Source organism: Eschrichtius robustus, chromosome 7 (genome assembly GCF_028021215.1).
Source record: "Eschrichtius robustus isolate mEscRob2 chromosome 7, mEscRob2.pri, whole genome shotgun sequence".
In the NCBI taxonomy this organism is placed as follows: Eukaryota; Metazoa; Chordata; class Mammalia; order Artiodactyla; family Eschrichtiidae; genus Eschrichtius; species Eschrichtius robustus.
This window is the reverse complement of record NC_090830.1, coordinates 111,003,821-111,029,454: the sequence shown is the minus strand read 5'-3', so window position 1 is coordinate 111,029,454 and position 25,634 is coordinate 111,003,821. Positions and strand designations below refer to the sequence as shown.

General features: G+C 44.9%; 1 protein-coding gene and 1 pseudogene across 1 annotated transcript in view; one reads left to right on the top strand and one right to left on the bottom strand.

The window, feature by feature from the left end:
* The window catches only part of PKD2L1 (polycystin 2 like 1, transient receptor potential cation channel), a 36,337-nt gene extending 11,318 nt beyond the window's left edge, over positions 1-25,019 (top strand). The window contains 13 exon segments of the mRNA XM_068547904.1: positions 16,230-16,357; positions 16,881-17,134; positions 18,098-18,322; positions 18,491-18,719; positions 19,400-19,570; positions 19,753-19,934; positions 20,232-20,352; positions 21,213-21,311; positions 21,521-21,642; positions 22,783-22,918; positions 23,683-23,798; positions 24,052-24,175; positions 24,846-25,019. Coding sequence (XP_068404005.1) covers positions 16,230-16,357; positions 16,881-17,134; positions 18,098-18,322; positions 18,491-18,719; positions 19,400-19,570; positions 19,753-19,934; positions 20,232-20,352; positions 21,213-21,311; positions 21,521-21,642; positions 22,783-22,918; positions 23,683-23,798; positions 24,052-24,175; positions 24,846-25,019 — 2,081 coding nt within the window.
* On the bottom strand, positions 341-970 carry LOC137767763 (ras-related protein R-Ras2 pseudogene; annotated as a pseudogene).
* Positions 25,020-25,634: the final 615 nt, after the last annotated feature.

Below are 25,634 nucleotides of genomic sequence, written 5' to 3'. Positions count from 1 at the left end.
TTTCACAATCTGACTTCAGCTTGGCAAACAGCTTAGGTTCCAAAACTGATTCATCCCTATTAAAAGTAAGTCCTTAAAAAAAGAATGTGTCTGTGTATATAGATATCCATTTTAAAGGAATCAGATAATCCTTGAAGCAGCCTTAGTGTTTCCTTTAAATCTGTCTTGAATGACCATTGGATTAGCTTCATGGAAAGGATTAGCCAGCTTCTTGGTCTAAAGTTACCACGGTGATCATTTATCTAAGGCTAGAAAGGTACCAACGTGATGTAAACTGTAAGGAGAGAGGGAGAAGATGAGGGCTTTTCCTGGAAATTGGTAGCTAAAATTCAAGGGATTCTTAGAAAATGACACAGTGGCAGCCTTTCTTATCTTTTTCTTTCGTTGGTTCTGGTGAAGGAGGACATTCCTGCTCTTGAAATTTCCTTATAACCTGGACAAGTTCATGGAAAGTTTTATCTATATTCATCCTAATCTTTGCTGACGCCTCCATGTATGTTACCTTAAGCTACGGTGCTAACTGCTGTCCTTCTTCCTGCATTACCTGTCTCTGATGATCCAGATCTGCTTTATTATCAGCTAAAATCATTGGAAACTCATCACGATCCTTTACTCTGAGAATCTGTCTTTGAAACTTACAGATTTCTTCAAAACTGCCTCTATCTGTGACTGAAAAGACCAACAGGAAACCCTCGCCAGTTCTCACATACTGTTCTTTCATAGCTCCAAACTCCTCTTGTCCCGCTTTATCCAGAATATCTAGCCGGGCTGCCCGGTCACCCATCACACACTGCTTTGGGTAGGAATCCTCGACGGTTGGATCATAATCCGTTACAAAATAAGACTGGATGAACTGGTTGGTGAGCGCCGACTTGCCCCCGCCGCCCCCGCCGCCCCCGCCGCCCCCGCCGACCACCACGAGCCGGTACTTCTTTTGGCCGGAGCCGTCCCGCCACCCGGCGGAGGCCATGGGGATGCCGCCCGCCCTCGGCCCGGCTCCGGGGACCTGTGCGGCCGGCGTGCTGCGGGCGAGCGGCCGGGCGGGGCTCCCGGGGGCCGGGAGCTGCTGGAGGGCCGGTCCGGGCGGCAGCGCGGCGCCCGGGCTGACCGGGTCCCGACCGAGACGCGGAGAAGCGAGGTGACCGCAGCGGCGAGGGGCTGCAGCGGTCGGGGGCCTCACTCCTGCGCACGTCTTCGCAGTGCCTGCCGAACACAGCCTCCAGCGCCCGCTGCAAATGGCCCTCTCAGCAGATATCTTTTTGAGATAGTGATTTCATTTCCTTTGAATAAATACCTAGGAGTAGAATTACTGGATCATATGGTAGTCCTATTTTTAATTTTTTGAGAAACCATCATAGGATATGTCTTTCTTGACTGAGCATACCTGGAATTAACAAAGAAAGGAACAGAAAGATGTTGGATGTTCAGGAAATGTCTGTGGGTGAGCCCCTAACCTCCATGTGGCTGTAATGATGGCAGAAGATAATTGGTCACATAATATCATAACATTAGTGAAGGCACAGTGGTGACGGAGAGAGCATGGGACCTGGAATAAGGTGACTTGCTTCAAATGATGGTACAACCAGTTACTAGACACGTGCCTTTGACAAGATGTAGGTCAAGATACTTAAATCTCTGGAGGCCTTGATTTCCTTGTATTTCTTTTCTTTTCTTTGTTTTTTGCACGGCTTGTGGGATCTTAGTTCCCTGACCAGGGATCGAACCCGTGACCCCTGCAGTGGAAGCATGGAGTCTTAACCACTGGACCGCCAGGGAAGTCCCCCTTTTTAAAACATTTTTTATTGGGGTATAGTTAATTTGCAATGTTGTGTTATCCTTGTATTTCAAATGAGGATAATGTCTGCCTTTGTGAGACTGATGGAAAACAAATAAGGTACTTATTATTACAGTGCCTGGCATATAGTGGGCTTTCAATAAATATCAGTTGTCATTCCACATCATTTCCATAAATTTGGAAAATATTGAAATGTAAAGTTTAACCCACCGGAAGCCCAAGGTCTGTTTGAAAACACCAGGATAATGCTTAGCAAGGATCAGAAAGATTAGCCCTCTAGAAGGGGTTGCCAAGGATTAAGAATGGCCATGGGATGATGATTTCATGCCTCAGCACACTCAGTTACCCTTGGCCTATCCAGACCCAGAGAATTACGAAGTCCTTCTAGTACTAGGGTGAGGTGATCTGAGTCAGTTCAACTTAAACGATAGGGATTTAGGCCCTACCAGCAGGCTTTGACCTATATTTGCTATAGCAGAATTCCCTGGTGTCCCAGAATTTCCAGGGCATGGATCACTATTACAAGACTGGTGGGCCTGGACATATCCTGTTGTCCAATGCTGAGTGACAACTTGTCATTTAGTTTCCCCCATGTGGGACTGTCATTGGTCACTAGAAGTACAGTAGTACATTTAAGTGCTAGATCTTAGGATCAGGGAAAGGGTTTTTAAGAAGAACCCTCAAGAAGCAAAACAAAAACCATAAAGCAACAAGAGTAGCAATAGCATGAATAGAGGAAGTGAGACATCACTAAACTCAGATTTTTAAAATTCAAATTTATTTATTTATTCCATTTCTACAACTCTCTTCCTTTGCCACTAACCCTCTGGGTTCTTTCGCACCATGCTTCAGTCAAGCACAGAAGTGCAGGCAGCACTAGCTGATGAAATCTGGGCCACCACCAGTGTAAGTGGCCAGAGAAAGGACACGTAGCACGTACTCATAAGGCACAAGTCTGAGTGCTGACTCTGCCTCTCACCAGCTGAATGATCCTGAGCTATTCATATAAACTCTGAACTTCATGATTCATAGGAAACCGCTCATGGGTAAGGTGGAACAATCAGGCCATGGCTGACCGGCTATAGCAAGATATTGCATGGAAAAGCTCTTTGAAAACTATGCAATGTGGTACACAGGTAAGGGATTATAATAATATTGATAATGATCTCTTTACACTATGGAGTGGTGGCAGCAGGAAGTCTAGGGTTTTAAGTTCAGGCAGATTCTCAGGTCTGGGTGGAGGTGCTAGTCACAGAAATGAGGCATAGGGCAGTGGTTCTCAAAGGTGAGCAGATTATTTCACAGCATGAAGGAAAAGGACAGGTGAGACAATGAGAGCTTGGGTACTCATACATTCATACGTTCAAACATTTATGAAGTCCTACTATGTGTCAGGCCCTAGGCCAACTGTTAAAGGGTTTGAAATAGAGAGACTCATCCTCTGCCTTCAAGGAGCAAAGGAGGTGGACATGTAAACCAACAGTGACCTGTGGTGTGATGAATGTAATGGTGAAGGAGTGCTCTGGACCATGGCAAGATGTGAGGGGCAAAATGGTCAGAGAGACCTGGGAACTGTTGCAGGTCCCAGAGGCAGGCAACCATTCACATCCGAGGAGGCCCAGAGTCAATGCCAGGGAAGCCTAAAGTCATTGCCGTTTGCTTGCTTGTTTGTTTTAACAACTCTGGCTTTCAGCCTGGAGGAGGCAGGAGTCGAAGGAGGCAGCAAGAGCCAGCTAAGACCTCAGACTATGGAAATGCAAGAGCTTTGCTGAGTCTGGAAGGGCAAGTATGAGAGGAAAATGTAATTTTAACTAATGCATAGTCCTTGTTTTAAAAAGTCCAATAGGGCCACTGTTATTAACCACTATTAATAGCTTGATGTATATCATTTCAGCCATTTTCTAGGCACATGTAAATATACATAAATTTTAGATAAGAGGCTTTGGTTGGTTTACACTAGAAGGCGGTCTGTGTAAACAGAGATGAAATGTCCACCAAAGGTGGGAAGTGTAGGAGGCTTTCCCAAGGTGTTGATGGCTGGTGGCAATAATCTCAGTGTAGGAGGTTCTCTTGATGTACTTCGTAGAAACTAACACACTTCAAAATATCTTCCAGGAACTGCCAGCTTGCAGTGAAGGCAGGAATCAGGGGCAGTGCTTCTTGCTGGGTACTTCTGTATCCTGGCCTGACTCTCCCAGCATCTCTTTTTTTCTCTCTCGTCTCTTTCCCCAGCTCTGGTCCACTTTGCTTTCTTCTCACCTACCTCTGCCCACAGTATTTGACTCTTCTTTCCTTTTGACTTTTTTCTCTGGTCCACTGTCCGTAGCCTTTCCCTGTCCTCCTGTCCCTGACACAGCTTCTTGAGATTTCTTTGAAAGGCTCTCTCTGATGGGAACTCCAGGGAAACATTGTTCACTTTTGGTTCTTGAGCCCCAGGGAAGGTGTGTTTTGTTTTGTTTTTTTAACTGAAGTTGATTTACAATGTTGTGTTAATTTCTGCTATACAGCAAAGTATTTCAGTTATGCATATATATATATATATATATACATTCTTTTTTAAAATTCTTTTTCATTATGGTTTATCATAGGATACTGAATATAGTTGTCTGTGCTATACAGTAGGACCTTGTTGTTTATCCATTCCATATATAATAGCTTACATCTGCTAACCCCAATCTCCCACTCCATCCTTCCCAAACCTCCTCCCCCTTGGCAACCACCAGTCTGTTCTCTATGTCTGTGAGTCTGTTTCTGTTTCCTAGATAGGTTCATTTGTGTCATATTTTAGATTCCACATATAAGTGATATCATATGGTATTTGTCTTTCTGACTTACTTCACTTAGCGATAATCTCTAGGTCCATCCATATTGCTGCAAATGGCATTATTTCATTCTTTTTTATAGCTGAGTAATATTCTATTGTATATATATACCACATCTTTATCCATTCATCTGTTGGTGAATGTTGAGGTTGCTTCCATGTCTTGGCTATTGTGAATAATGCTGCTATGAACATAGGGGTGCATGTATCTTTTTGGATTAGAGTTTTGTCTGGCTATATGCCCAGGAGTGGGACTGCTGTATCATATGACAATTCTATTTTTAGTTTTTTGGGGAACCTCCATACTGTTTTCCATAGTGGTTGTGATCTTGGCGAGGCAGCAATGAGTGGTGGTGTGAAGCGAGATCTTAATTCCCTGCCCAGGAATTGAACCTGGGTAGCCTGGATGAAAACTAGGAAACCTAGCCACCACACCCCCTGGCTCTTGCCCCCAGTGAAAAATGCATTTCTCACAGAGGCAAAACTGTAAAAACAGGTACAAAGTTTATTATTAGAGACATAGCACAACAACAAGTGGGAGAGCACACAGAGAAACAGTTTGTTTAGTTAAGATAGAAGCAAGGCAGAGATGCACACCTGGAGAGAAAGGGTGGGACATCCTCCCTAATGAGGAGGAGTGCAGTAAAGAGGCGGTTAAGTCATTTATATAGGTCAGTTCTTCTGGGTCTTTGTTTACCTTTGGCCAATTATCTGGTTGCTTTTTCCACACCTGACCTGCCTTAGGAGCCTCCCCAGCATGCGTGCGCAACTTTCTTCCAAGATGGATTACAGCCAGAGGCCTATGGGATGGCCTTAGCATCACATATTACGGGGTGGTGCCCCCTCCTTTTTGACCCCCAAGGAGCCTTTCTGAACATGTTCAATGTTTCCCTTGCCCCAAGGATGGGAAATATATGACCTATTGATCTTTTAACAGGGTGTAGTCCCACTCTGTCCCTGCCATAAAAATGTCCAATGTCCGGTTATTTACCCTATTTCTGTTGCTGGTTTTTATGAGGTGCAGATCTCGAAATATAGACAGGAGTCCAGTCATAAGTATGTAGTCCTGGAGCCCATTTGTCTCTTGCTTCAGGAAATGTAAACAGGGAGCTAGTAATGAATGTCTGGCCTGGAGCCCATCTTCTTCTTACCCCAGGAAGTGTGAACAGGAGGCCAGCTGTAAATGTCTAGCCTGGAGCCCATCTATCTCCTGCCTCAGTTGTACCAACTTACATAGGAAAAGTTTGATAATGTGTTTCAAGGAGTTCACGCCCTTCAAAGCGATAATGACATGGTCTCTATTTAAATGATTTAAAAATCAATCCATATATTGATTACTTAAATATGTCTTCCCTTTCTATAGAGCAATTTGAGAGCCTCCTTTTGTGTACTGGGTGCGCATGCCCTGCAGTAAAGGAGGTGATGCATTTATCTGCGTGTCTGAAGCTGTCTTCGTACATTTTTCCTGGACTGCTTTTATTTTGCAGTATCACATGAGCCAATCAATGATGGGCTACCCTTAACAGACCCTGTAACTCCAGAGAGAATCAATTCTTGGCATTGGATGAACATATGGTTTGGTCATGGTATTGATTATCCTACAATCTTCACGGAATCATTGATCCATGCAGCTTGGATTGCAAAATTACAGGTGAAATCCATGGCTTCTCTGCAGTGAAATCACTCATTACCAATTCTACTACCTTAGTCACCTTTCTGTAATCTTTTATAAGGACAATGTGTGAAATGGTGGCATCATAATTGGGGTAACCCCTAAATATGTGGTTTAGGTATGTCTTGCCTGGTTTCCCGAGTTTCCTGGGTCCACATTTTCAAGGACTCTAGCCATGGCACCCTTTAACATCAAGGGTTCTTCTCTTAATGCTTCCTCAGTTTTAGTATTAAGTATCTCTTTGGTGTAGTTAGATATAGGCAGCAAAGTCTTTATTTTTTAAAAAAATTTATTTAATTTATTTATTTTTGGCTGGGTGGGGTCTTCGTTGCTGCACGTGGGCTTTCTCTAGTTGTGGCGAGCGGGGGCTACTCTTTGTTGCAGTGCACGTGCTCCTCATTGCAGTGGCTTCTCTTGTTGCAGAGCATGGGCTCTAGGCTCGTGGGCTTCAGTGGTTGTGGCACATGGGGTCAGTAGTTGTGGCTCACGGGCTCTAAAGCGTAGGCTCAGTAGTTGTGGCGCACGGGCTTAGTTGCTCTGCGGCATGTGGGATCTTCCCGGACCAGGGATCGAAGCTGTGTCCCCTGCATTGGCAGGCAGATTCTTAACCACTGCGCCACCAGGGAAGTCCTAGGCAGCAAAGTCTTTAAACCTCAGGTCTATAGTACTCTCCATGGCCTTGGCGTTTTCCAAGATGATCAGTCTCTGGGAGAACTCAGGCAAAATCTTTCAAGGAAACACAGATAAGAGCAAGCACAGTCTTCCTCTGTAACCTTCTAGGAGAATATGTGTAGAACCACTTCTGACTCATCAGCCAGTAAAAAAAACCCATACTAAGGCAGGTCTCTTATGTTATACCCCAGTTGGCATCTTCTCTTGAAACAGTGTGCCCTTCTTCTTAGAGACCAAAGCTATATATGTCTTATATATCTCTCCTGATATTGCTGAAGTTCATTCTATGTCTTGAGGTTTTTGGACAAGAACTATGCTATTTGGGGGGCAGTATTTTTCTTTCCAGGATGGCCCTGAAGAAGACCATCCATCTTCCTCCGGGCCTTTGACCTCCTGGTTTAACTGCTGTCTTAATAAACGCTTCAAGTGGTTCTGAAACCATGTAACAGTTTACAATCCATCGGCTAAGGTTATATTAAATCTATAAGAATCAATTGCTTTTGCTCGCTCTTGCATCTGCACTAAGAAATTGAAAAGAACAGAGAAATTCCAGCAGCTAATCACAAGTATATTCTTGTGGCCTGTTCCCTAGTCCCATCTCCAGTCATGTAGTATCTTTTTTCAGTATTTCATCCCCTGAGATGATCTGTTACAAAATTGATTCAGCATGGACACATTTTTATAGGTCTTTCTTACCCTTGTCATAAGATCTCAGAGCTGTCAGAAATTTTAGGGGGATCACTAGTCAGTTCTTGGATTCGTTTTCCACTTCTCAGAATGATCACCTTCAGCCTGATTGAATTCCTTCAAAAGCAACTCATAACCCTGTGGCCGGGAATCTGATATCCTACGAAAAAATGGGCCATGTGTAGTCATAGGTTCTCTAGAACTTTAATCCTCTCAACGTAAGTCCTAAAAGACTTGATAATGCTTAGTTACCAAGGCAGCTGTGAGTGATATAGTTCTCTCAGCTGTATTCTCTTAGATACACTGATGTGAAATCCTTCAGTGAACACTCTGAGGACTTAACCCTTCCCTCATTTCCAGGTCCCAACTTTCTTCTGCCTACTCTCCATCTTAAGAACCATAAGGTATTTGGAATCCAACTTTGGATGATCCAATAGCATTAATCAGAATGTGTGGGTGGAATGGCAAGCAAAGAAGAGCGTGAAGGGAGGAATTGCCCAAGAAGAAGAACAACAAAAGAATTTCTTTTTTTGAAAAACTTTTTCATTTTGTATTTATTTGTTTATTTATTTACTTATTTATTATTTATTTATTTATTTATTTATTTTGGCTGCACTGGGTCTTAGTTGCGGGATCTTCACTGCGGCGTGCAGGATCTTAGTTGCGGCATGCATGCGGGATCTAATTCTCTGATCAGGGATCAAACCTGGCCCCCCTGCATCGGGAGTGTGGAGTCTTACCCACTGGACCACCAGGGAAGTCCTGACAACAAAAGAATTTCTTAATAGGCGACATCGTACTAAGAAAAGGAAAAATGTTCTGTGTATCCAGTAAATGGTTTTAACCAAGAGGCCTGAGATTAGACTTGGCTTTTCTTAGGATAGGAATTTTGTGCTAACAGCTTGTTGACTTCAACTCTTCTTCCCTCTATGCTTATCCTAATTTTCTTAGAAAAGTTCCTTTTGCAAAGTACCCTTCTGATATGGATGTATTCATATGAATTACTTCAGTTGGGATGTTGGTTTAGCTGCAATAACAGTGGCTTAAATAAGATAGAAGCTTGTTTCTCTGCCATGTAACAATCTGAGGTATAAGGAGCCCTGGACTAATGTGGGGCTCCACAGTCATGTGGGGCCCAGGCTCATTCTACCTTATTGCTTTGCCATCCTCAACATATGGCGTCTGTCTCATGTTCCAGCTCCTGCTCTTACGTCCATGCTCTAGCCAACAGGAAGTAGGAAAATAGAAAGGGAAAGCATTTTCCTTCCTTTTAAGGACATAAGTCAGAGATGTACATGGGAACATATCACTCCACTTGTATTCCATTGTCCAAAATTTATTCAAATGGTCACTATACCTAGCTGCAAGAGAAGCTGGATAATGTGGTGTTCAGTTGGGCAGCCATGTGCCCCTAGATAAAATTATATTATTATGCAAGAAGGAGAGGAAAGCTACTGGGGAATAACTAGCAGTCTGTGCCAGGTAGGGGGAGAATAAATCGTGTCCATAGTTTGGCATGGGAGCAGCAACAGCTAATGGAACCTGGAGAAATCAAGGAACTCATAACCTCCCTGACATAAATCATAATGGAAGCTGATGAGATCTGGTTCTTTTCCATCAGGAGTGAGTATTAAAGTGTTTAGCTAAGCTATTGTGAAACTATCATCAGAAGCTGTTGGGGAGGCATTAAGAAGGGTGAGTTTCAGGGCATTGTATTTTATTTCACAAGATAGTAGACTCACCCTGTAGGGATAATCATACACCTTATTTCCCTCCAAATTATTTACATGACCAAAGCCAAATGGGATCCAGTGTCCTAATAAATAGGTAAAGATATTTCAGAGAGCTTCTCAGCAAGCCAGGTGATAAGAGAGGCTCAGGAAAAGGCCATTAGAGGACCTGTTGGTTAAATATATAGAATTGGTAAAGCCCAAGGAACTTCCAACTCTTCAACAGTTGGAGGACTGATATCACAGTGGAAGTTCTATCCACATAATGACTGCCAGGGCTGGGATTGGGGTGAAAGAGACCTCCATTTTTCTAGAGAAGCATCCTCAATGCTTTTCCTCAGAGCTAGCCAGCTTAGGAAAGAGCAGTTGGCTTTTGCGTGTCAAACACTTGAAGGCACAGAGTTTCCAACAGAGGAGTAGTGTAGACACACAAAGGAATTATACACTTGCTGGCAGAAGCACCCCAGCTCTTCAAGGTTCTTTGTCAGTTAGTTGAGAGAAGGCATCTCGTTCCTGCTCAGAAAGAGTGCTGTTAGAAAAGGATGGCTATGTTCCCTTAAATAGTAATTAGGGACAGGGAAGGAGCTCAGCAACTTGATGATAACCTGTATGGCAATCACCTGGGAAAGGAGAGGCACAAAGCAACTGCTGACTTCTTATTGCTCTGAGCTGGGAAGGTCTTCCAGCAATTCAAAAAAGAGGACAAGAATATTTGGTCTCTACTGTAAACATTGGAATGGATAAAATCAAGTTATTATTCAAGCTCACGATGATGATGATTAATAATAATTATTACACTCACACTTATTTAATTACAATATACTTATGCCCCACCTATGTCCAAAAGGAATCTGAGCCACTTACATTAAAAAGCACAGATACAGGGACCCAGTGGTTAAGACTCTGCGCTCCCAATTCAGGGCCTGGTCAGGGAACTAGATCCCGCATGCCATGACTGAAAAAAAAAAAAGATCCCGCATGCCGCAGCTAAGACCCGGCGCAGCCATAAATAAATAATATATATATATATATATATATATATATATATATATATATATATATATATGTTTTTAAAACACAGATACAATAAAATATAACCCTTTAGAATTGTAATAAAAAGACTTAACAAAAGACGTGGGAAGAGATAGGGGAGGAAGATAACTTAAGATAAACAAATGCACTGCAAGTGAGAACAAAGCCTGAGGTTCCTGGAAACCAAAGCAAAGAAGAAAACGCAAATAGATTGAGTAGTTCTCATTGTGAGTAAGAAAGAGCACACCAGTTAATAAGAAGATGCTAACTCTGGGAAGAATTGGCTTTGTTGGGTTTTATGTAAGAAACAGGGAATATCATAATGGATAAAAGCAATGTTAAAGATTGGAGCTACTTTTCTTTTGACTGTTTTTTATATCTGCCTCCCTTAAAATCTGTATAATATCCTTACTCTATAAAGGCAATTTTTAGGAGTAGGGATATATATTTACATACATATATATATTTATGTATCTCTATACATACATATATGTGTGCATATATGTACATTATAGATATTTATAAACACACATATGAATGTTTGTGTGTATAAATTTCATGATATTCTAGAAATGTGACTTTACCCAAAAATATAGTTCAGAAAGCTTTGAGAAATAAATGGTAGGCATGTTCCTAGAATATCATCATCAGTTGACCTAGTCAGCAAGCCCTCTTCAATATAGGGTAATAATGTATTTTAATTAATGTAGACTTTGTCACAGATATGCTAAAGTCATCCACAGCCCTCTAGAGACGTTCAGACAGTAGCAGAAGCTTTTCTAGCTCCATTTTCCTCAGAAATAATGTAATCTTTTTGAAAATGTCATGGTTTTCCTATAAGTAAGGAATACGTCACAATAAAATAAAATCCAGTGAAAACAGGCTTAAACCTGAATGGAATTTTTTGTCTAGGTAATGAAAGTCCAAAGGAGGGCAGGGCTCAGGGCTGATCAATCCAGTGGCTTAAGGACATCATCAAAGACACCTATTTCTGTTATTCAGTTCTGTCAGCTGCACAATCAGTTTCATGCTAAGTCTGGATCATCTGGGGCTTTCTTATTCGTATCTGGTAAGAGACAGTAGGTCCCAAAATGTTCCAGAAATCTCTCTTCATGAGTCCTTGATCTCAAATGGATTACATGCCCACCGCTGAACTGATAATGGTACCAAGGGAAGAGTATTTGTGGATTAGCTTAGCCCTGAGCTCCCTGTCCAAGTCCTAGAGCCAGCTGTGGATTCAGCACCCGGCAACATATGTGAGATGATTAGTAGAGGTGTGATACCTCAAATAAAATCATGGTATGAACCAAGAGAGGGTCTTAGGAAGTAGTCACAAAGCCCAGTATAGCATCCAGCACCTGGAAATTTCATCCTGTGACTTGAAAACAAATAGGTGGAAACATTTTTAAAATGATTTTATTATTTTTATGTTCTATTATTATAGCATTAATTGAACTCCATGGGAATGAAGAGAAATAAAATCTGCCTATTATACTGTTCATTAAAAAGTCCAATTTTCCTTTAAGGTTTTATATATTTAATATTTTTAAAATATTTAAATGTAATGATAGCAGTGAAACAATTTTGCATTCTGCTTTTATTACCATTTCAATGGCTGTATCATACTCCATTAAGTGGCTCAGTGATATAATTTATTTATAATTATTTATAATTTATTGCCTCTCTGTAGGCCATTTAGGTTGCTTGTAATTTTTTGATATTGTAAATAACCCAGGTAACATTTTTATGCCTGTGATTTTTTTCCTTCTTTGAGACTCATCTATGTCAGAGTATGATTCTTCATACAGATTTATATACATTTATTCATTTATACCAGAATGAAGAAATTTGAAGCTTCTTTTTTTTTAAAATTAATTTATTATATATTTTTGGCTGCGTTGGGTCTTTGCTGTGCGCGGGCTTTCTCTAGTTGCGGTGAGCGGTGTGCGGGCTTCTCATTGCAGTGGCTTCTCTTGTTGCAGAGCACGGGCTCTAGGTGCACAGGCTTCAGTAGTTGTGGCATGCGGGCTCAGTAGTTGTGGCGCATGGGCTTAGTTGCTCCGTGGCATGTGGGATCTTTGCTCTGCGTCATGTGGGATCTTCCTGGACCAGGGATCGAACCTGTGTCCCCTGCATTGGCAGACGGATTCCTAACCACAGCACCACCAGGGAAGTCCCTGAAGCTTCTTTTAAGATGCTGATCTTTTGAGTTTACCAACTGCTTTCATAATTTGCCTCCTGACTCAGATATTGAACTCTTCAAATAGTTTTCTTATAAGGACACCTTATAAACGTGCACAATCCTAACCATTTGGATTGACCTTTGGAAGGAGAGTCAGGTCCCTAATCAGAAGGATTTTGAGTAGTAGAGTGATATGTTAGTATAATGTAGAGCAGTGGCTAAATTCAGGGTCTTTGGAGAGAATCAGACCTGAGTTTGAATTCAAGCCTACCTGCTTGCTATCTGATCTTTGGACAAGTTATTTAATAACATTTTGGATTTCAGTTATCTGCATAAAATACAGATAGTTCCTACTTTATGAGGGTTTTTTCCAGGATTATGGGAGTCAATGTATTCAAAGCCTGGTGAATAATAAGTGTCAGTAGTGGTGATTATCGTTATTATTCAGCAACTGTGAATTTGATCTGAAGCCAAGGTTAAAAGGCATGATATAGTGTATAGGAGAATTTAGTTTCTGTCTAAGAGAAAAAAAATCAGATTCTCTGTAATGGATGGCCACCTGGTCTCTGAATCCCTTTCATAGCATTCTCATGCAGTCATTGTGCAGTGTCTGAAAATTTCCTGGAATGAGGCCCTCACTACACCTAAAAGGTGTTAAAGTACTGACATACTGACATTTGATATACTGACACAAATTCTGATTCCTCCCTGTTCCTTCCCTTTCTCTGGCCTTGTGTTACCTTTTGAAACACACAGAGCAATTCCACTCCTTCACTGGATCTTAAAGGAAGGATCCAGGAAGGCCAGCCACTGCCCATTGCAGGAACCCCTTCCACGTGATCCTCAGCAGATGGTCCTTTGCTGACACTCTCAGGAGCAAAATGATGTTTGTGAAGTGTGGTCCTTTTCTTAATAGGAAGCACTAATGGTTAGGAATCTCTGCCTTTTATGAAACTTAAGTTTTCCCTCCTGTAACTTCTACCTTTTGGATATAGTGCTGTCCTTAAAAGAGAACAGAATTAGTTTACTATGGAGGCAAACAGATTTGCATTTGAATCCTGGCTCCCTTAGTTGTTTACCTTGAGAAAGTGACTTCGGCCCTCTGAGACTGGGAAATAATAGCACCTAATACATAGGGTTGTTGTAGGATTAAATGAAATAAGCATGTCAAGCACTTAACATAGGGCATACATTAGGTGTTCTGAGTATCAGTGGGCATTTGACTAGGTGAAACCATTTTTCTCAGAATACATAGTCTTTACTGTCTTAGATAATAATCAGTGATTTTATGCCTCCGTAAAGGGTTGACAATCTTTTCAGAGCAATACTGATTTTGAGTGGTAACTTACAATTGGAGAATTGGAGAGGAGAAAAAGATATAGCCGTGACTACCACCTAGTGGCCGTCTAGAGGTATAACAATTTAATCAGCAATGTCTTAAGGAAAAGTTCAGCTCACTAACCATCAGTTCTAACTGCGGCGGACCCTCAGCAGACAGAAGTTTGATTTCCAACCCATTTTCCAGATCCAGAAGAGTTGAGTCTGAGTCCTACAGATACTAAGGATGGGAATCACAGATTTGATTTAGAGAGAAGTCAAGTCATTTCTTGGAATTAATAGAGTGGAATGCGGAAATGTGAAATAATAATGCTTTCTTTTTGCTGATTTCCTCCTGGAAACGTATGATGTTGCTTGTGCCTAATCTGGGACCACTCACCGGCCTCTCTTTCCCCCAAGACTGTGGATGAAATTCAGTCCACACCAAAGCATTCCCTTTCCAGAAAGGGAATAAAATATGTTCCAAGATTTGAAAATAAAATTCTTAAAGGGAATTGTTCACAAGAAGCTGACAAATCCTACTTTAAATTTTTTGATTTAATTTTTTGATTTAAAGTTTAATTAGTGAACTGAAAAGTTACAAGAGTAATACAAAGAGTTCTTACATATATTTCACCCAGATTTCCCAAATACGAATATTTTGCCATGCTTGCTTTTCCTTTATCATTCTCTCTCTCTGCCCGCCTCTTTCTCTGCACGCATACACACACACAACTCTTTGAGGGTAAACTGCAGACATAATGTCCTGTTATTCCTAAATACTTTAATGTGTATTTTGTAAAAACAAGGAAATGATCAAAGTCAGGAAATTATCGATGATCCAGTACTATCATCTAATGAACAGACCTTATTACAGTTTCACCAATTATTCCACTAATAGCCTTTACAGCAAAAGAAAAAAATTTTGGTCCAGGATATAATCCAAACTAGATGCACATATTGCATTTAGTTTTCATGGTTCTTTAGTATTTTAGGACAATTTCTTTGTTTTTCATGACCTGGCTAAAAAAACTGAGTAACAATTCAAAATATTAACAAATTATAAAAATTTTTATAGAATTATAGAAATTTTAAAGAAAAGACAAGAATCCATGAGTTCATACTGATATACATACATGAATAAATTAATGAGGAAGAAGGAAAAGCTCTTCCTGAAGAGAATGCCAACTAATAAATGCAGAAGGAATGATGGAATGAGAAAATCACAGCTTGACAACCTTAATAGTAATAATTAGGCAAAAGTCATCAAAGGATGCTAAAACTAGTAAGTGAAAGATTGATGAATAACAGGATATTTGCATAGTTTCCAAGTATTTCCCCACAAAATATGTATTCATTACAAAGAGAAAAATAATAATTGTATATTGAAGAAAGCTGGATGATACCACCTTAACAAGGGATCAAAGTTAATATCACCAGTAATAATACAGTTAGACAATTTGTGCCTCCTGATACCATGCACTGAAAAGGACACAGTCTACTTCTTTGATATTCCTTGCCAAAAATGTATAATGTGAATTTAAACACAAGGAAATATCAAACAAATCTAAATTGAGGGGCAATCTATGAAGTAAATGGCTTATACTCTTCAAATTGTGCCTTTTAACCAGAAAACTTATAGCATCCCTTGACAGCCCTACTTCAGACTGGATGTGTATATTAGGGTGGTCAAGGGAGATCTAGTTCTTCAGGGCAAAGGCCAGGTTTTATTTTGATCTGGGGATGCTCTGAGTCCCTCTCTCAGGAGACAACTGTGCCCATCAGGATGCACCAGGGCCAGAGGTGCCATGCCTACCTCCTACTCCAGTGACTGCAGAGTTGCTGACTCCAAGGTCCAGGATACCACATCTCCACTGTACGATATTTGACCAGGGCCTTGGCATACTCTAGAATTTGGAGGCATTTTCCCAAGGGCATTAATAGAGGACAAATAAAAGGAAGCACTACCTGATGCAGAAGGTAGAAATTTCTCGGCTCTGGGGAGTAAGAACTAGGAAGTTAAGCTGGTTCAGGAAGAGAAAAGTGAATATTCAGAATGACAATGTCAAGAGATAATTACTGAGTGGAGTTCAGTCTTTCTGAGGTGAGTTGGGAGGAGAGATAGAGAGCTTATAACCACAACTCTTCCCTAATGTATTCCCTGGTTTCCCCAGTGCAACCGTCAGCCTCCTTAGCCAACTCTAGGGGATAGGTCCCATCCGGGTGGCATCTTTGGCCTCAGGGCAGAGGCTTTCCTGCCCCCTCTGGATAATAGAGAAGGGAACAGTGTTCAAGACACAGCCTCTTGGGTTGGTTTATAGTGACCTATGGAATGACAAACTCCAGCGCCTATTACTACACCAAAGTGATGTCTGAGCTCTTCTTACATAGCCCATCAGACACTGGAGTCTCCTTGCAGGCCATCAGCAGCATGGCGGACTTCTGGGATGTGAGTATGAGATCTCTTCTATCCCTCCCCTCTTCTTCTCAATGGCCTAAAGCCTGAGGCCACAGGCCAGGGTTCAGGGATGTCAGACAGTGGATAAGGCCATATCTAGAGACCAGGTCATTCCAGAATCAGGCTGAGTCAAAGGATGAATTAAAGGCATGAATTAAAGCGTCAGACTAGACAGAGTTCAGGTAGTGATAGGTTAGAAATCAGGATGATAATCAGAGATTTAAGTCAGTACTTAAACTAGTATTGAGAATCAGAGGTAAGGCAGAACTTCAAAATGTATTTTAAATAAAGAATAAGGCCACATCAGGCTAAGATCTGGCCAAGGTTCATGGGTCAGATCTGGCCAAGGTTCAAGGTTCATGGCCAAGGTTCATGGGTCAAGGTTCATGGGTCAAACGTCCAACAGAAGCATACTGGAGACAAGCTGGAGGGGTCAGGGAATGTGGGAAAAGGTCATTCTAAGGGTAAGGGTCAGGATGAGGCTGGGTCAGGTTCAACCCAGTTCGTGGTCTAGTTTGCCCAGGGCCCACTACTGGACAGTTTGTATTGGACCAAATGGTACAACAACCAGAGCCTGGGCCACGGCTCCCACTCCTTCATCTACTATGAGAACCTGCTGCTGGGGGCTCCAAGGCTGCAGCAGCTGAGGGTCCGCAATGACTTCTGAGTGGTGCACGAGGACTTCCGCGAGGACATTCTGAGCTGCTACGACGTCTACTCCCCAGACAAGGAAGAGCAACTCCCCTTTGGGCTCCTCAATGGCACAGTGTGAGTGAGTGCCCCCACCAGTGTCGCAGGGCTTGCCCCTCTGAGCCTGACACCACCCCAGGTTTGGGAACCACTTCCATTGAGTCTTAAGGAGCCTTGGGAGTACTTGGGGGAGCTGGGGGGCATCTCTCTGAGACCCATCTGTGACTGTTTGGAGACCTTGGTCTGGGGTCACTGAGGAACAGAGAGGGTATGTTAGCAGACAGAGCCATAGCCTCTGGACCTGTTTCCACACACAGGTCACAGTCACAGTTGCCCTACTCTGGAGGCAGTCCTGCCAGAGAAAGCATCCTTTCTTGCCCAGAATTCCCTCAGGGGTACGGAGAATGGATGAAATATTGATGCTGCCACACGAGTCATGTTTGGAAGAGTCTGACCCTTGGAACTAATAGGGGAAGGCAGCAAGGGGCCAAGGATGGATGAGGAATTAGGGAAGAAAGGGGAGATGTGTGGATAGGACAGGAAAGAAGGGGAAGGAAATAAGGGTCCAGGGAGGAAAGTTTGTGGACAGAGCAGAAAATCATAGGGTTAAGTAGACAGGTGCAAAACTACAAGAGCAGAAGGGGTCTTTTCTGGCTTGTGTGGGCCGGGTGCTTGCCTTATGGGGACAACTCAGGCTGGAGTCAAAAGTGGGCTTGGGTTTGTCATCCGTAGGCTTGGAGACAACGTGAAAATCAGGAGATTTACATTTGAGTTTCAGTTCTGCCACTAACTAGCTGGATTATCTCAGATATCTGAGTCTTAGTTTTCTCATTTGTAAAATGTAGATAATATTTACCCTCCCCTCCTCATATAGTTATATTAAACAAGGTAATATATGTGAAATATATATTATATGTGTGATATATATATATATATGAAACTGTAAAGCCCAGACAATTATAAAGTATTGCCGTTGCCTTGGGAGACCAGCTTCTGGGGCTGGTTCAGACCTCTCTGTTCAGATGGCTTCTTCTGTGACAGATGGACCTACCACTCGCAGGATGAGCTGGGGGGCTCCTCTCACTGGGGCCGGCTCACAAGCTACAGCAGAGGTGGCTACTACCTGGACCTTCCAGGATCTCGACAGGCCAGTGCAGAGGCACTCAGGGACCTTCAGGAGGGCCTGTGGCTGGACAGGGGCAGTCGGGTGGTCTTCATTGACTTCTCAGTCTACAATGCCAACATTAATCTTTTCTGTGTTCTGAGGTGGGTCCCCTTTCCCTGCCTTCCCTCCATCCATGGCTCCTGATTCCCTTCTCCTCTGCTGGAGACCCTTCCCTAAACTTGTACCCTATGGTGGGGGTGGAGAGGGGAGGGGATGGGTAGAACTGTCCCAGCCCAGCCCCCACCAGACATCTCCCCCTCCTCCCACAGACTGGTGGTGGAGTTTCCAGCTACAGGAGGTGCCATCCCATCCTGGCAAATCCGCACAGTTAAGCTGATCCGCTATGTCAGCAACTGGGACTTCTTTATCATTGGCTGTGAGATCATCTTCTGCATCTTCATCTTCTACTACATAGTGGAGAAGATCCTGGAGCTCCACATCCACCGGCTTCGTTACCTCAGCAGCATCGGGAACATTCTGGACCTGGTGGTCATCTTGGTGAGGGACAGATATCTTAGACTTGGGACATATGGGGTGGTGGAAGGGATCTACCCTGATAGGGGCTCCAAGTTCTTCTTTTTGGAGTCCCAAATCCTCCTTGTGACTTCTGGTCAAATCACTGAGTAACAGCTCCCTAAACCAAAGGCTGATGTTCCCCTAGCTCAGCCCTGGAAAAATCCTGTCTCCATATCCCCTCTCCCTCTGGCTTATGATCCAGGCCCTGCTCTTTTATTTTTGTACTTGATATTAAGTTCCTCTTCTGTCTCTTGCCTTCATGACCTGTCCCCTTGACAACCCCCCCACCTTTTCTCTTCTCTTCTATTAAAATTTTCTGCCTCTTCATCTTCATCTCCTTCCTATTAACAGGACACATTAATTTCTGACCAAGGCTGGGAAGTGGTGGGGGAAATAAAATTGCTTGGCTCCATTTCTCCACGGTCCTTTACAACCTACATATTTACCACTGGCCCTAAAGCCTTCTCTTGGGCTTTAAGACGTTCCCCAATCATCCTATCCAGTTCCATTTGAACCTGAGATAGTCAACAACTCAGCAGGGAAGGATGTGGTTTTTTCCCCCACCTGTCTTACCCACCGCAGCTCTCCCCTGGGACCTCACTGTTGAACTTCCCTTGAGATCCTCTTGACTCTCTGACACCCCCCAGGCCCTGTTGTAACAGCTCTCCATTGTGGATGTAGGCTTCCACATATTCCGAACCCTCGAGGTGAATCGGCTGATGGGGAAGCTTCTGCAGCAGCCAAACACGTATGCTGACTTTGAGTTCCTCGCCTTCTGGCAGACACAGTACAACAACATGAACGCCGTCAACCTCTTCTTTGCCTGGATCAAGGTACCCTGGGATTCCTCACCCCCGGCAACACCTCAGGGCATGCATTCTCCCTTCCTCAGGACTTGTCTCATTTTCCTTGTCTGGTGTGGCAACTCCTGTGGCCCCCTTAGGCCCCTGGGATGGACCGTTCCAAGCTTTTCTGTTTTCTTCCCTAATCACTTGGTTCAACATGGCCCTTCCAGATATTCAAGTACATCAGCTTCAATAAGACCATGACCCAGCTCTCCTCCAGGCTGGCCCGCTGTGCCAAGGACATCCTGGGCTTCGCCGTCATGTTCTTCATCGAGTTTTTCGCCTACGCCCAGCTGGGCTACCTGCTTTTTGGGACCCAAGTGGAAAGCTTCAACACTTTCATCAAGTGCATGTGTGTGTTCTGCCCCTTCACTCCTCCCTGGCCCCTCACCCTCCAGCTCTGTGGATGTGTGTATCCTTGGGGCAGCTGAGTATGTGGATGTGGGCATGTCTGTGCTTAAGCATCTGTGTGAGTTCCTGGAAGCCCTGGTGTGTGTGCTCAGTGTCTCTGCACCCTTTTCTGTCTCCATCAGATTGGGTGGAGGTGCAGGGAGGGGTCTGAGTTCACTGAAGAGCAGTAGGGAGGAAAGTGGGATGGGGTCAGCGTTGTGGTCGGGCTCTGGGTGAATCCCAGACCCTGGTCTCTCAGTTTCACTCAGTTCCAGATCATCCTTGGGGATTTTGACTACAATGCTATCGACAATGACAACCGCATCCTGGGACCAGCCTACTTTGTCACCTATGTCTTCTTCGTCTTCTTTGTGCTCCTGGTGAGGGTCCCTCTGAGGGGTGGGGATTTGGGAACCTGAGGGGTGGAAACGTGGATGGCCTGCAGGGTGGGGTTTTGACCCCCCTCCATGTTCTTCACTAATGATTATGATGGGTTTCTCAAATCAAGGGTGGAGAGGTGGGGGAGGGAAGAGCTTCTGGATCTTCTGAGAGCTGGCTAATGTGTGGTCAGCACAGTTAGGCAGTTTGCAGAGTATAAGGGAATCTGCAGGCTCCCTCACTAAAATCAAACCCCTATCCTCCAAGGATGGAAAGAGAAGGAAAAGTGCCTCATGAGGAGAAGAGACTGCCCCTAGAAGCTTCTCCGCCTATTCTCTAAGACTCCCCTTCCTCTGGGGATCTCTGGCTTTTTCTACTACCACTGCTTTGTATTTGCTCTCTCTCCCTGCCAACCATGAAAGATCTGGGTTTGATTTTTATCAGAAAAGCCAGTGTGTTTCTTTATTTGATCAGTAGATGGGGATACAGACATGGACTGGGGATGGATGGTAAAGAGAGCACAATTTTACTCTCACCTTGGAAAGTTTCTGGCTTCAGTGACTGGTGGACTCTTACATGGAGGGGGTCTGTGGCATATGTTGGGGTATCTTTGTGGTCAGGTTACTGCAGCAGTTGAGTGAGGACACCCGGTTGATGAGGGAGCATGACCCATCTGTAACAGAATTGTGCTGAAAGGCTGGGCTCTGGGGACCCAGAGATGTGGGGATTAGTGGGCTGCAGAGCTGGGGCTGAAAGCATTGGCCCTTTTAGAACATGTGTCTGGGACGTTAATAGGGTCAATGGGCTCGATGCTGTTAATGGGTCTGGGAGTGAGGACCCCGGTCCCTGTTTTATCCTCCAGAATATGTTTCTGGCCATCATCAATGACACATACTCAGAGGTCAAGGAGGAGTTGGCTGGACAGAAGGATGAGCTACAGCTTTCGGACCTCCTGAAACAGGTGACTACTTAGTCTCCTTGAGCCACACATCTGCATCAGGGCCCAGGTTCAAGGCTCTGTGTCCTGGTCTGTGCCTGACTGGTTAGGGGCCTGTGCCCTTGTATGCCTTCAGCTTATCCCTGGGATCCTGTCACCCTGTGGGCGGGGGTGGGAGCAAGAGATGAAGAGGAGGCTGTGGGAACTGGTGCCTGTTTCCTTTCCCCTTCCAGGGCTACAACAAGACCCTACTGAGGCTGCATCTGAGGAAGGAGCAGGTTTCGGACGTGCAGAAGGTCCTGCAGGGTGGGGAGCAGGAGATCCAGTTCGTGGATTTCACCAACACCTTGAAGGAGTGAGCACCCAGAGATCCAACCTTCCCTGACATTGGTCTATAAGTCCTTGACCCTCAAGCATACACCCTTTGCCTATAAGCCTCTGATCTTGGCCAGTGGGCCTTTGACCTTGGTTTACAGGCCTTTGACCTTGGTTTATAGGGCTCTGATCCTGACCTTCAGAACTGTGCCCTTGGTTTAAAGGACTCTGACAATGTTCTATGATATTCTGGACCTTGGGGAACAACTCTTAGGACTAGTGTAATAATAATACCCTAATCATCGTATACATCCCTCATTCCCGCAAAACTCTGATCTTAGTTCTATGCTCCCCCACAAACACAGGTCTATTTCCTTAGCCATCCTCTCCCTGCTTCCCAGTTAAACATATTAACAAGCATTGAACAAATATATTGTGAGCACCAGCTGTGGGCCAGGCACACAGTTGAATGAGACAAAGTCTTTGTCCTCCAGGAGTTCCTAGACATGTAAGCAAATAAACAGAATCACAGAACAAGTTCCACAACAGAAGTAACTAGAAGAGAGGGAGCATGGGGTAATAAAAGCACATACAAAGGCAAAGAGGTATGAAATTGAGCAACATATACAGGAGTAATAAGTAGCTAGGCATGTAGGGTATCAAATGAAAGGTCGGGCAGAGCAGGAGATGAGGCCAGAGAAATGGGCTAAGGTCACATTGGGAAAAGCCTTGAACACCACTACTCTATTCAAAGAATAGGGTGCCCAGGAGGGATTTTAAGCAGGGAAGGGGTATATTTAGTCTTGTACTTTAGAAAGGTTAATTACTCTAATTGCATTGTGAAGGATGGATTTCAGGGGAAGGGAAGGCCATAGGGCAAGGGGGGTGGGGGAGAGGGCAGGTTATTTGGAGGCAAAGAGATTTCGCAATAATTCCTTTAGGAGATCATGAGGGCCTGAACCTAGTCAGCAGGAGTCAGGGAAGGATGAAATAGATTCAAGTGACTTCTTGGGGGGTCAAATCGCTACATCTTGGATATCCTGGCTTTCTCATGTGGCCCCCTTCTTCCCTAGAGAGCAAGACTCTTGCCAGAGTCTAGCAAAAAAGAGTGGGGAGTCCATAACGGAAAGCTCACAGCCACGGCAGGTCAGAAGTCATTTCATCACCCTGTTCTCCTCAGGCTGGGGCACATAGAGCATGAGATCACTGAGCTCACGGCTGCCTTCACCAGGTTTGGCCAAGATGGGACTCACATCCTGGATGAGAAGGAGCAGGAACAAATGCGACAGGACCTGGAGGAGGAAAGGGGGAGCCTGGCTGGTGGAGAGACTACAAGGAAACTGCTCACCCTCCCCTCCCTGCCAGCACACCTGGAACACAAACCCAAACTGAAAATCCTCCAACAGATGGGCAGGAAAGGGCTCTCTAGAATAGTGGTTCTCAAACTGCTGCATATTAGAACGCCCTGGAGAGCTTTAAAAAAGTCCTCATGCTCAGGCCACACACTCTAGACCAGAATCTCTGGGGGAGTTGGGAGGCCCAGCCATCAGTCCTTTTTACAACCCCCCAGGTGACTCCAGTGCATAGCCAAGGTTGATCACCATTGCTCTAAAACATCATCTTAGGGAGAAAAGGACCAATTGTCTGAGAATCCCTGACAATTCCTTCTGAGCACCTGCCTTCTCCTTGGGGTTCTCCAACTCTGATCCTTAGCTGCCCCTGCTATGTCTGCTTCATCCCTATCCAGTATAGACCAAAAAGCCAAGGGTAAAAGGAACAGTGCCAGGACACTGTCCCTGCTCTCCCAAATGGAGTTGGCTTCTAGTGAGCGCCTCATTCATCAATGCTTCAAGGAGCTTGTGTTTTGTTTCTTGTGGAGGTGATTCTCTCCCAGAGGTTAGGCCAGCTTTGTGTTCAGCACGACCATTCTGATTCTGTTGTCTCCAGATTCTGAGAGGGAAGGGGAATAGCAAGCACTGGAGCCCAAGACCTGGTCCTGCGATCCCATTAGAGCAGGTGATGGGGCAGGAGCTGATGGCTTCCAAGTCGTCTTCTCTCTGCTCTCTGACTTCCTGATCAGGTGGCCCTCAACGCTGAGACTGACAACCTGCGCCGGTCCACTGTGAGTAGCCCACCAGGCGAGTCGAGTCCAGAGGCTGCCAAAGCAGGTGGCTGGGTTTCAGAAGAATTCTACATGTACGTGCAGCCAGGGGGCGCAGGGCTGACTGTGTTTATGTCATCCTACCTTGAGCTTCTTTCCACAACCTTCCAATTCCCTGTACTACCCCAGGGAAAACCCCTCTCCCCCTTTAATTCTCCTGACAAGGCTGGGCCTTACCTTCCTTGCTCCCATCCAGACACATACTCTTCTGTACCCACTACCCCTGGAATCACCCGGCCCTCCACACACATATTTCTCCTCCCTTGGTCTCTCTCAAATCTTGCACAGGCTCACAAGGAGAGTTTTGCAGCTGGAGACTGTCCTGGAAGGAGTCATGACCCAGGTTGATGCCGTGGGCTCAAAGCTGACGATGCTGGAGAAGAAAGGGCAGCTGGCTCCCTCTCCAGGCATGGTGAGTGGTCTCTCACCTGGCTCCTCTCGGCTCCCACAGCTGAACTCTACCATCTTTTCCACTCAGTGGGGAGAGGCAACACATTTTTTTTGTTTGTTTGTTTTTGTTTTTGGCTGCGTTGGGTCTTCGTTGCTGCACGCGGGCTTTCTCTAGTTGCGGCGAGTGGGGGCTACTCTTCATTGAGGTGCGTGGGCTTCTCATTGCAGTGGCTTCTCTTGTTGTGGAGCATGGGCTCTAGGCGCGCAGGCTTCAGTAGTTGTGGCGCACGGGCTCAGTAGTTGTGGCTTGCGGGGTCTAGGCGCGCGGGCTTCAGTAGTTGCGGCACACGGGCTTAGTTGCTCCGCAGCATGTGGGATCTTCCCGGACCAGGGCTCGAACTCGTGTCCCCTGCGTTGGCAGGCGGATTCTTAACCACTGCGCCACCAGGGAAGCCCGAGGCAAAACATTTTTGAAAGACCAGTGTTTCAGGCTCCTGGGGCAACATGTTCCCAGTAGTCAGTGAATCGTGGAGGTGGGGGTTGGAGGGAAGACCTCAAGTTGGTTGCTCTGGCCTTGAGGGCAGCTTTAGCCTCTAGGAGAGGGTCTGGGGTTGGAGAAACAGATCCAGGTAAAAGGAAAAGTGGGACACAAGGTCCTCCTCCAAATGACCTGTCCCTTTTTCTTCCAACAGGGGAAACAAGGCATTTGGGAGCACCTGCAGGCAGCCCCAGCTGTGACTCCAGCCCCCTGGGGACTCCAGGGCGGGCAGGAGAGTGGTGGGGGAGGGGTCCTAAAGCATCAGACAGCAGGCTCCTCTGTCACCACCTCCCCAGAAGCCCCCTCAGCACACGCCCTCCACTTCTAGGGCAGCAGGTCCCACCACTGCTGCTGCTGAGTCCCGCCCTGTGCCCGGCCTTCTGAGCCAATGTTTCTGTGCGTAACTCTGTGAAATACCTCCCACTGGGTCTTTCACGCCCTGTGCTCTGAACTCTGCTGTGATGATTTTTTAAAAAGTCAATAAAAAATAATAAAGGAAAGGAGGGTAATAACTTTCCTAAGCATCTGGATAGCCATGATTTGTGAAAAAAGTAGAAGCTGAGAGAACAGCAATATCTAGATGTCTTCCTACTTGCCAGTGAACCTTTTCCTCTGTGCATCTAGAGATCCACTGCCAGTACCCATGGGGTTCATGTCTTCCCTATAGGGTTTCCCTGTGAAAGAGAAGGGGAAGCCAGAGAGGACACTTTCTCTCGTGGGGAGAGTACAATGTTGCAGAGGAGTTGGAGTGGTGACCTCCCCCAGCCTTCCCCAGCAAAGTCCAGGAAGACTCAGTGGAAAAGCCTGCCTCCAGACATGCCGCTGAACACTGAGGGGGCTGTAAACCAGGACAGAGATGGAGCCTGAGGAGAAGCTGGCAAAGAAATGACCTCAGGATTCCAAGATATTTGGTTAAAATGTGGGGGACTCTGACTCTGTCCTT